General features: G+C 47.5%; 1 protein-coding gene across 1 annotated transcript in view; it reads right to left on the bottom strand.

The window, feature by feature from the left end:
- Positions 1 to 428: 428 nt before the first annotated feature.
- LOC138351629 (angiopoietin-4-like) overlaps positions 429 to 12,586 on the bottom strand; it is a 348,372-nt gene continuing 336,214 nt past the window's right edge. The window contains exons 9-10 of the mRNA XM_069303630.1: positions 7,717 to 7,904; positions 429 to 2,284 (exon numbers count right to left, since the gene is read on the bottom strand). Of these exons, the coding sequence (XP_069159731.1) occupies positions 7,723 to 7,904 (182 nt within the window). The 3' untranslated portion in view covers positions 429 to 2,284; positions 7,717 to 7,722. The remainder of the gene's footprint in view (positions 2,285 to 7,716; positions 7,905 to 12,586) is intronic.

Below are 12,586 nucleotides of genomic sequence, written 5' to 3'. Positions count from 1 at the left end.
AAGGTCTACATGACTGAAGTATTAACATGGGTGAAAGGTGAAGAGTAAAGGTCAACATGACTGAAGTATTAACATGGGTGAAAGGTGAAGAGTAAAGGTCTACATGACTGAAGTATTAACATGGGGCGCCTGACAACTGAGTGGACAGCGCTTCGGATTCGTAATCCTGAGGTTCTGGGGTCGATCCTCGGTGGAGGTGGAGACAAATGAGTAAAATGTTTCTTTCACCCTGATGCCCCTGTTACCTAGCAGTAAATAGGTACCTGGGAGTTAAGCAGCTGCAACGGGCTGCTTTTTTGGGGGTGTATAACAAAAAGAAGGCTTGGTCAAGGACCGGGCCGCGGGGACGCTAAGCCCCGAAATCATCTCAAGATAACCTCAAAAAGATGGGTGAAAGGATTTAACAAAAATAACTTAAAAACTATTAAATATATTCCAAAAAATTTATTTAAAACATGCTTAATGAAGACCAAAGATGTAGTGTAACATCTAGATTGGTTAAGGTCAAATAACAATGACCTCAAATGGATAATCATGTGATTAAAAACCTTATCAGTAGGAAAAACTATGATCAAAGGCCTGAGAATGAGGAAGTCAATCATGAACAACAATATCCCAAACTAGCTAGATATGTTAGAAATAATGAAAGCATCAAGAAATTATGAAGTGTGTAAAGCAGACAAGACAATGACAATTTCTAAAACATTTTTTCTGATATATTAAACAAAGATTAAGGAAAAGGCTGCACAAATTATATCTGAGGCAGGTCAGGTAACAAAGAATGAAAGAGAAATGTGACGTATTTCAAATAATTTCATTTTTGTAGTTCCTAAACAAACTTAACTATGCATTCAGCAGAACAAATCTTTGAAGGTCGAGAGGACTAGTTTAGTAGTTACTAGCGAGGAAGTTATTAAACAAATATGCAAACTAAAGGCAAACTAGTCTACAGAGCCAGACAAAACATTATCCAGGGTGCTTAAGTAAGGTAAAGCAGAGCTTAGTGACCCATTGTCTTCCATATTTAATTAATTATTAGACTCGACCAGAGTACCGGAGTGATGGATGGTTGCTGATGGGGTGCCAATTGCTGCAAATTGATATAAATGATAATTGCCAAAGCCATTCATTTTCCCCTTGAAAAGGTTTCACTAAGGGCCCTTCATGTTTAAGAAAATTTCTGTCATTCTGTTCTTGTAAATTTCCAGAAGGTGATAGTAGGAAGGATTGTGACATTCTATAACTTGACGTCAAAAAGGACTTTGATCCTGCGCCTCACAAGACTAAAGAGCTGGAGACACACGGTAATGGCGGTTTGTCTTAAGTTGGATTACACCTTGGTTATTAATAAAGACAGCAGAGAGTTGGCGTGAATAGAGTTAAATCCCATGTGGAATTAACTTCCATGTGGGAGTTAAACTCACAAAAAAGCTAAAAGACAATCTGTATAGACTTTCCACGTAGACAAAACATTAGCGGATGCAGCTTAATGCTGTAAAATGTTGGGATTTGATCTTAGTAATAATAATACTAGAGTTTCCATATATCACCTGGACAATATTAAACATCTGAAGAATTTATTGGAGAAATATCTAGGAGTCATAATCTCAGGTATCAAAAGCAAATAATGCATAAACATATGGAATAAAGCATATAGGATACTGAGATTAATTTTACTAAGTGTTAACCTCAACACATCAAATATTTCCTCCAGGAGAGGAAAAAAAGTATTGTGTTGAGTTTTATTGTTTAACTTAAAATCACGGGTGGAAAAGTTGGTTAATTATGTGAGGATAACTAGGTCCGGCCTCAGTTAGTCCCTGGGGCTGGTCACGGGTCACCACCTGGTCCCTGGGGCTGGTCACAGGTCACCACCTGGTCCCTGGGGCTGGTCACGGGTCACCACCTGGTCCCTGGTGCTGGTCACGGGTCACCACCTGGTCCCTGGGGCTGGTCACGGGTCACCACCTGGTCCCTGTGGCTGGTCACGGGTCACCACCTGGTCCCTGGTGCTGGTCACGGGTCACCACCTGGTCCCTGGTGCTGGTCACGGGTCACCACCTGGTCCCTGGGGCTGGTCACGGGTCACCACCTGATCCCTGGGGCTGGTCACCACCTGGGGCTGGTCACGGGTTACCACCTGGTCCCTGGGGCTGGTCACGGGTCACCACCTGGTCCCTGGGGCTGGTCACCACCTGGTCCCTGGGGCTGGTCACGGGTCACCACCTGGTCCCTGGGGCTGGTCACGGGTTACCACCTGGTCCCTGAGGCTGGTCACTCCATACTGCAAATGTATACACCAAAATGTTACATATTTAAACAAGTTTGTATTTACAGTTTACTGTATAACTACGAGAGTCAAAATTACAATAATCAGCAACAAGAACAAGAACTTGAGAAATCAAAAGTTTAAATAATTGACAATAAGCTTTGTCCAGTTAAATTAATTTTGTTTTAAAATTTGGGTATAACGACAACTGAATAATAAATATAAAGACAACTATAAAGAAATTAGTATAATGGCTAAATATAAGTCTCATAAATGATTATTGCATAAATTAGTCCATAAATACAAGTCCGACAACCACCACCACAAATATATACAACATAAAACAGCCAAGCAACACAAGTAAATATACACTTGAATACATTCCAGAACACAAACGTTACACAAAGATATAAACCCATTACCACGAGGCAGACAACACCTTCGGTCATGACCCACCAGGAGCACTTCCTGCCACCCTGGCAGACAACACCTTCGGTCATGACCCACCAGGAGCAGTTCCTGCCACCCTGGCAGACAACACCTTCGGTCATGACCCACCAGGAGCACTTCCTGCCACCCTGGCAGACACCACCTTCGGTCATGACCCACCAGGAGCAGTTCCTGCCACCCTGGCAGACAACACCTTCGGTCATGACCCTCCAGGAGCACTTCCTGCCACCCTGGCAGACAACACCTTCGGTCATGACCCTCCAGGAGCACTTCCTGCCACCCTGGCAGACAACACCTTCGGTCATGACCCTCCAGGGGCACTTCCTGCCACCCTGGCAGACACCACCTTCGGTCATGACCCACCAGGAGCACTTCCTGCCACCCTGGCAGACAACACCTTCGGTCATGACCCACCAGGAGCACTTCCTGCCACCCTGGCAGACACCACCTTCGGTCATGACCCACCAGGAGCACTTCCTGCCACTCTGGCAGACAACACCTTCGGTCATGACCCACCAGGAGCACTTCCTGCCACCCTGGCAGACAACACCTTCGGTCATGACCCACCAGGAGCACTTCCTGCCACCCTGGCAGACACCACCTTCGGTCATGACCCACCAGGAGCACTTCCTGCCACCCTGGCAGACAACACCTTCGGTCATGACCCTCCAGGAGCACTTCCTGCCACCCTGGCAGACAACACCTTCGGTCATGACCCACCAGGAGCACTTCCTGCCACCCTGGCAGACACCACCTTCGGTCATGACCCACCAGGAGCACTTCCTGCCACTCTGGCAGACAACACCTTCGGTCATGACCCACCAGGAGCACTTCCTGCCACCCTGGCAGACAACACCTTCGGTCATGACCCACCAGGAGCACTTCCTGCCACCCTGGCAGACACCACCTTCGGTCATGACCCACCAGGAGCACTTCCTGCCACCCTGGCAGACAACACCTTCGGTCATGACCCACCAGGAGCACTTCCTGACACCCTGGCAGACAACACCTTCGGTCATGACCCACCAGGAGCACTTCCTGCCACCCTGGCAGACACCACCTTCGGTCATGACCCACCAGGAGCACTTCCTGCCACCCTGGCAGACAACACCTTCGGTCATGACCCACCAGGAGCACTTCCTGCCACCCTGGCAGACAACACCTTCGGTCATGACCCACCAGGAGCACTTCCTGCCACCCTGGCAGACAACACCTTCGGTCATGACCCTCCAGGAGCACTTCCTGCCACCCTGGCAGACAACACCTTCAGTCATGACCCACCAGGAGCACTTCCTGCCACCCTGGCAGACAACACCTTCGGTCATGACCCTCCAGGAGCACTTCCTGCCACCCTGGCAGACAACACCTTCGGTCATGACCCACCAGGAGCACTTCCTGCCACCCTGGCAGACAACACCTTCGGTCATCACCCTCCAGGAGCACTTCCTGCCACCCTGGCAGACAACACCTTCAGTCATGACCCACCAGGAGCACTTCCTGCCACCCTGGCAGACAACACCTTCGGTCATGACCCTCCAGGAGCACTTCCTGCCACCCTGGCAGACAACACCTTCGGTCATGACCCACCAGGAGCACTTCCTGCCACCCTGGCAGACAACACCTTCGGTCATGACCCACCAGGAGCACTTCCTGCCACCCTGGCAGACAACACCTTCGGTCATGACCCACCAGGAGCACTTCCTGCCACCCTGGCAGACACCACCTTCGGTCATGACCCACCAGGAGCAGTTCCTGCCACCCTGGCAGACAACACCTTCGGTCATGACCCTCCAGGAGCACTTCCTGCCACCCTGGCAGACAACACCTTCGGTCATGACCCTCCAGGAGCACTTCCTGCCACCCTGGCAGACAACACCTTCGGTCATGACCTTCCAGGAGCACTTCCTGCCACCCTGGCAGACAACACCTTCAGTCATGACCCACCAGGAGCACTTCCTGCCACCCTGCCAGACAACACCTTCGGTCATGACCCACCTGGAGCACTTCCTGCCACCCTGGCAGACAACAAACACCTTCGGTCACAATGACACCAGTAGCAGGGATGACGGCTTAAACGGCTCATTTTTAGTTAAGAAATGATGAAAGTGACTATTTTTTAGTTGATTGACGATGGATAAAATTAGTTATTAACAGTGTTGGAAAGTTTCCTTTGACTAATTAGCTAAGAGAAAAAGGTTATTTTAGTTAGGAAATGTGTTGAACGAGGTTAATTCTGACTATTTTTCATTGATTTACGAATGATTTAGTTAAGAAACGTTAAGAAAAGAATGTCTTGGTACATTTGACTTTAAAGAACTCGTAGGAGAATACGGGGAACATGACAAGGAACCCAGAAAGCAGGTATGAAAAGCTGACGAAGACAGTGATTTTGTGGGTAATATGAACTTGCAGAGAACACGGAGAATATGGCAAAGAACATAGAGAACATGAGGGGAATTTGTAGAGAACATGAACGAGAGTGAGATGAACACAGTGAACTTGTGGGGAATATGACAAAGAACACAGAAAAAATTGTAAGAGAAACTGATGAAAGCAGTGAACATATTGGGAACATGACAAAGAACATATAGAACGTGTAAGAGAATGCGAAGAATACATTGAACAAGCAAGGAACATGAGAAAGAACACATGAACATGAATATTGAGTATAAAATTTGTACAGAGAACATGTGATGAACATGAAAGCATGACAAAGAACACAGAAAACATGGAGAATATGACAAAGAAAATATGGAAGGAAATGCGAAGAACACAGTGAAGAACACAGTGAAGAACACAGTGAAGAACACAGTGAAGAACACAGAAAATATACAAATACTTTAGGATTATTGAAGGTTTGGATAAGTTGGGGAATGGGAGAGATGAAGGGGAGATAAGGGATGAGAAGGAAAGGGGGAAGGTAAAGGGTGTGGAGAGATAATAGAATTTTGAAGGTAAGGGGCGTGGGAGTTAAGGGATGCGAAGATAATGGGGGAGGGTAAAGGGAGTGAGGAAATGTGGGCAAAAGGGAGTTGGGGAAGCTAAGGGATGAGAAGGTAAGGGAGGGAAAGGGTAAGGTGTGATTTTTGACCTTGTGATTATTGCTTACTTGGGTAAACAAAGGGTAATGGCTAGTAGGGTGCAATCTGACCATGTGAATATTAGCACGTTAGTTATTATTTACATAGCTGAATACAACAAGTTTATTAAAGGACAGGATATGTTTACTTTGATAGACAGGAGAGCATCTTGATCTGAAATAATTTTGATGAACTAAAGCGGAGGACATGAGCTGGAGCTCGGTAATTTACTTGTTGATTTATTTTACAGGGGTCTGATATGTAGTTGGGGTTTTAAATCTCAGGGGATTTGGACTGATAGTAGTGAATTTACAGGAGCAAACTAAAGCAGGGGACAAAATCTGAAACTCGGTAACTACATTGGCCTTATTTTACTCTGTCTTAATTAATTAACGAGATTTCATTTATTGCATATTTACGCAAATTGGAACCTAATGCCCCCTGAAATAACTATATTTTAAATCTGAAAGAATTGGTTAGATACTAATGATGATTTGCAAGGGAACTAAGGAGGAGGACGGGAGCTAGAACTAGCTTACTAACTCGGTTGGATTTACTACGTCTGAAATATGACTTTAAAATTTCAGGGAAATTGATAGGTTAATATTGAAACTACACTTATAAATACGGTCTCTGACGTATTTTGGTCTCAAAGTGGACTCTGATATTATTTGAATTTCTTCCATAAAAACTCTTTAAGAACGTAGGTGTAAGTAAAACTCTAAATTATTCTGGTCTTAAAATGATCTCTGACCAATTTTCGATCTTTATGGCACTCTGACTAAGTTTGGTCTTTTATTGGACTCTAATGAATTTTGGGTCTTAAACTGGTCTCTGACTAATTTTCGGTCTTTACTGGACTCTGGTGATTTTTGGGCATAAACTGAACTCTGAATAATTAAGATCTTTTTACTGGACTCTGACAATATATGGGTCTAAAATAATCTCTGTCTCATTTCAGTCTTACATGTTTTTTTAAATTATTTCGTCTAAGATAATGTCTGTCATATTTGAGTCTTAAATAATCTCTCAAATTTCGGTAAATTTCGGTCATCAAATGGTCTCTGTCAAATTTTTGGTCATAAAAAAACTCTGAAGAAAATGTGTCTCTTTCAGGTGAAATAGCCATATTTGGATATAAAAACTAAATGTCATGGCTAAGATGTCTGTTTTCCTTAACAAAACTTCTATGACAATATTCTCTGAAAATGGTCTTTTCTCAAATTTCTGATTTGAAAAATTTTCTTGAAAAAGAAAAAAAATTCTGAATACTCTGAAATTTTTTTAAGTTTCCCCATAAGAACTCTTTACAAACTTCTATGAAAATTTTTTCCTCATAAGAACTCTTAATAAACTTTTATGATCGCTTTAACCGAAATTGGTGTTTGAAAATGCGCGATTTTGAAAACAAACAAAAATTGTCCGTAGAGTTTACCTGGAACCACAAGTACCAGCTCACCACAACCACCACAAGTACCAGCTCACCACTACCACCACAAGTACCAGCTCACCACAACCACCACAAGTACCAGCTCACCACAACCACCACCAGTACCAGCTCACCACAACCACCACAAGTACCAGCTCACCACAACCACCACAAGTACCAGCTCACCACAACCACCACAAGTACCAGCTCACCACAACCACCACAAGTACCAGCTCACCACAACCACCACAAGTACCAGCTCACCACAACCACCACAAGTACCAGCTCACCACAACCACCACAAGTACCAGCTCACCACAACCACCACAAGTACCAGCTCACCACAACCACCACAAGTACCAGCTCACCACAACCACCACAAGTACCAGCTCACCACAACCACCACAAGTACCAGCTCACCACAACCACCACAAGTACCAGCTCACCACAACCACCACAAGTACCAGCTCACCAGCACATTAACTTACCAACAATCACTGGTGAGAAGTTGGGAAGTTCTGGGGTCGTGTCATCAGCTGTAGCTGCTGGAGATACATCACGCTATTGACACCTGGCGTCCAGTACCATGTCCTCATGTAACTATGGGGACTCGTGGGATAAACATAACTGCACTCCCTGTACCACCACCCACCTTGGTGGAGCTGAGCACAGGACACTGTAGAGGGAGACACCACACATATGGATTACACAGTTTAGTGACATGTCCACATGTATACACACCTGCACACACCTTCACACACACATGCACGCACACACATCACGGAGCGGACAACGCTCGGGAATCGTAGTCATAAGGACCCCGAGTTTGATTTCCGGCCGAGGCACAAACAAATGTAAAAATATTCTTTCACCTGATGCATCTGTTCACCAAGAATCAAATAGTTGGACAGGTTGTATGGGCAGCATCCTGGGAATGTGTGAGTGTGTTAGAGAGACATATATGTAGCACATGTGGTAGAGGAAAATAGGTCGGAAATCAGTACATTAGACAACCGACGGCTAGAAAGGCGGGGCCCAAGAACTAACACCTCAAACCTGCAGGCACATATAAAAAACACACACATGGACGCATGCACACAGACACTCAAACAATAGCATACACGAACACATAAAAACGCACACACACGCACGCACACAGGCACTCAAACAATAACATACACGTGCACATAAACACACACACACACACACACAGGGAGGGAGCAGGAGGCCAGATACAAGGTATCATCTGGGAGAGGAAATTCTTCAGGAGTCAGAGAAGGAAAAAGACTTGGGGGTTGATATCACGCCAGACCTGTCTCCTGCAGCACATATCAAGCGGATAACATCAGCGGCATATGCCAGGATGGCCAACATACGAACGGCATTCAGAAACTTATGTAAAGAATCATTCAGAACTTTGTATACCACATATGTCAGGCCAATCCTAGAGTATGCAGCCCCAGCATGGAGTCCATATCTAGTCAAGGATAAGACTAAACTGGAAAAGGTTCAAAGGTTTGCCACCAGACTAGTACCCGAGCTGAGAGGTATGAGCTACGAGGAGAGACTACGGGAATTAATCCTCACTTCATTGGAAGACAGAAGAGTTAGGGGGGACATGATCACCACATTCAAGATCCTCAAGGGATTCGACAGGGTTGATAAAGACCGGCTGTTTAATACAAAGGGCACACGCACTAAGCGACACAGGTGGAAACTGAGTGCCCAAATGAGCCACAGAGATATTAGAAAGAACTTTTTTAGTGTCAGAGTGGTTGACAAATGGAATGCATTAGGAAGTGATGTGGTGGAGGCTGACTCCATACACAGTTTCAAGTGTAGATATGATAGCGCCCAATAGGCTCAGGAACCTGTACACCTGTTGATTGACAGTTGAGAGGCGGGACCAAAGAGCCAGAGCTCAACCCCCGCAAGCACAACTAGGTGAGTACAACTAGGTGAGTACACCCCACAACCACACCCCACAAGAAAACCCCGCAACCACACTCCACAACAACACCCCACAACCACATCCCACATCTACACCCCACAGCCTTACCCTACAAGTACACCCCACAACCACACACCACAACCACACCCTACAACCACACCCTACAACCTCACCCCACAACCTCACCCTACAACCACACCCCACAACCACACCCCATAACCACACCCGACAACCACACCCTACAACCACACCTTACAACCAAACCCCACAACCACACCCCACAACCACACCCCACAACCACACCTCACAAACACACACAATCACACTATAGAACCACACCACAACACCTTAACCAACAACCACAACCAACAAAAAAAAACTCCTCAATCACACTCCACAACCACACCCCGCAACCACACCCTACAACCAAACCCCACAACCAAACCACAACACCTTAATCCACAACCAAACCCTAAACCACACCTCACAACCACACCCCACAACCACACCCCACAACCACACCCTACGACCACAACCCACAAACACTCCCCAAAACCACACATTACAACACCCCACAACCACACCTCACAACCACACCCCACAACCACACCCCCCAAACCACACGCAACAACCTCACTATTCAACCACACTATATAACCACACCTCACAACCACACCCAACAACCACACCCTACAACCACACCCCACAACCACACCCCATGACCACACCCCACAACAACACCCTACAGCCACACCCAACAACCACACCCCTACAATCACACCCCACAACCACACCCAACAACCACACCCCACAACCACACTCCACAAACACACTTCACAACAACACCCTACAGCCACGCCCCACAACCACACCCCTACAATCACGCCCCACAACCACACCCAACAACCACACCCCACAACAACACCCCACAACTATACCCCACAATCACACCCCACAACCACACGCTACAACTACACTCTACAACCGCACCCCACAACCACACCCCCACAACCGCACTTTACAACTACACTCCACACACACACCCTACAACCACACCCAACAACCTCACCCCACAACCACACTCCACAACCACACACCACCTCTACATCCCACCACCACACCCCACAGCCACACCCTACAACCACACCCTACAACCACAACGCACAACCACCCCTACAACCACACACTTCAACCACACCCCACAACACACCCCACAACAACACCCTACAACAACCTACAACCACACCCCACAATCACACCCCACAACCACACCCACACCCCACAACAACACCTTACAACCACACCCACAACCAACCTCACAACAATACTATACAACATCACCCCACAACCACACACTACAACCACACCCCACAATCTCACCCCAAAACCATAACCTACAACAACACTCCACAACCACACCCCACAACAAAACCCGCCAAACCACACTCTACAACCTTACCTTACAATCACACCCCACAAGCACACTCAACAAACACACCCTACAACAACGCTCTACAACCAAACCCCCACAACCACACGCAACAACCACACCCCACAACCTTACCCCACCACCTCACCCCACAACTACACATCCAAAACCCCACCTTACAACCACACACCACAAACACACCCCACAACCACACTCCACAACCACACCCCACAATCACACCCCACAACCACACCCTACAACAACGCTCTACAACCAAACCCCCTACAACCACACGCAACAAACACACCCCACAACCTCACCCCACCACCTCACCCCACAACTACACCCCCACAACCCCACCCTACAACCACACACCACAACCACACCCCACAACCACACTCCACAACCACACCCCACAACCACACCCCACAACCACACTCCACAACCACACCCCACAACCACATCCCACAACCACACCCTACAACCACACCCTACAATTACACCCCACAACCACACACAACAACCACACCCCACAACAACACCCTACAACCACAAACCACAACCTCACCCTACAGCCACACCCCATAACCACACCCCGTAACCTCACCCGACAACCACACCCCACAACCACACCCTACAACCACACCCCACAAACACTGCCCACAACCACACCCTACAACCACACCCTACAATTACACCCCACAACCACACACAACAACCACACCCCACAACAACACCCCACAACCACACCTCACAACCACACCCCACAACCACACCCTTACAAACACCCCTCCCCCCCAAACCACACGGAACAACCACACAATTCAACCGCACTATATAACCACACCTCACAATCACACCCAACAACCACACCCTACAACCACACCCCACAACCACACCCCACAACAACACCCCCACAACAACTTCCTACAGCCCCACCCCACAACCACACCCCCTACAATCACACCCCACAACCACACCCCCTACAATCATACCCCACAACCACATCCAACAATCACACCCCACAACCACACTCCACAACCACACCCCACAACAACACCCTACAGCCACACCCTATAACCACACCCCTACAATCACACCCCACAACCACACCCAACAACCACACTCCACAACCATATCCCACAACCACATCCCACAATCACACCCCAACACCACATCCTACAACAAAACTCTACAACCGCACCCCACAACCACACCGCAAAAACCGCAAACTACAACCACACTCAACACCCACACCCTGCAACTACACCCCACAACCTCACCCCACAACCACACTCCACAACCACACTCTACCTCTACATCCCACCACCACACCCCACAACCACACCCTACAACCACACCCTACAACCACAACGCACAACCGCACCCTACAATCACACACTTCAACCACACCCCACAACCACGCCCCACAACAACACCCTTCAACACCTCACAACCACACCCTACAACCACACCCCAGAACCAGAGACCACAACAACACCCTACAACAACACCCACAACCAAGCCCACAACCACACTATACAACCACACCCTACAACAACATTCCAAACCACACCCCACAACTACACCCCACAACCACACCCCACAACTGCACCCCCACAATCTCACCCCAAGGCCACACCCAGAACCAACACTCTTCAACTACACACCACTACCACACCCCACAACCACACCTCACAAACACACACAACCACACTATAAAACCACACCACAACACCTTAACCAAGAACCACACCCAACAAAAAAAACTCCTCAATCACATCCCACAACCACACCCCGCAACCACACCCTACAACCAAACCCCACAACCAAACCACAACACCTTAATCCACAACCAAACCCTAAACCACACCTCACAACCACACCCCACAACCACAGCCCACAACCACACCATACGACCACACCCCACAAACACTCCCCAAAACCACACATTACAACACCCCACATCCACAACTCA

The sequence above is a fragment of the Procambarus clarkii genome, chromosome 50, assembly GCF_040958095.1.
Source record: "Procambarus clarkii isolate CNS0578487 chromosome 50, FALCON_Pclarkii_2.0, whole genome shotgun sequence".
NCBI lineage: Eukaryota > Metazoa > Arthropoda > Malacostraca > Decapoda > Cambaridae > Procambarus > Procambarus clarkii.
The sequence above is the reverse complement of the archived record's forward strand: the minus strand, read 5'-3'. Positions and strand labels throughout refer to the sequence as shown.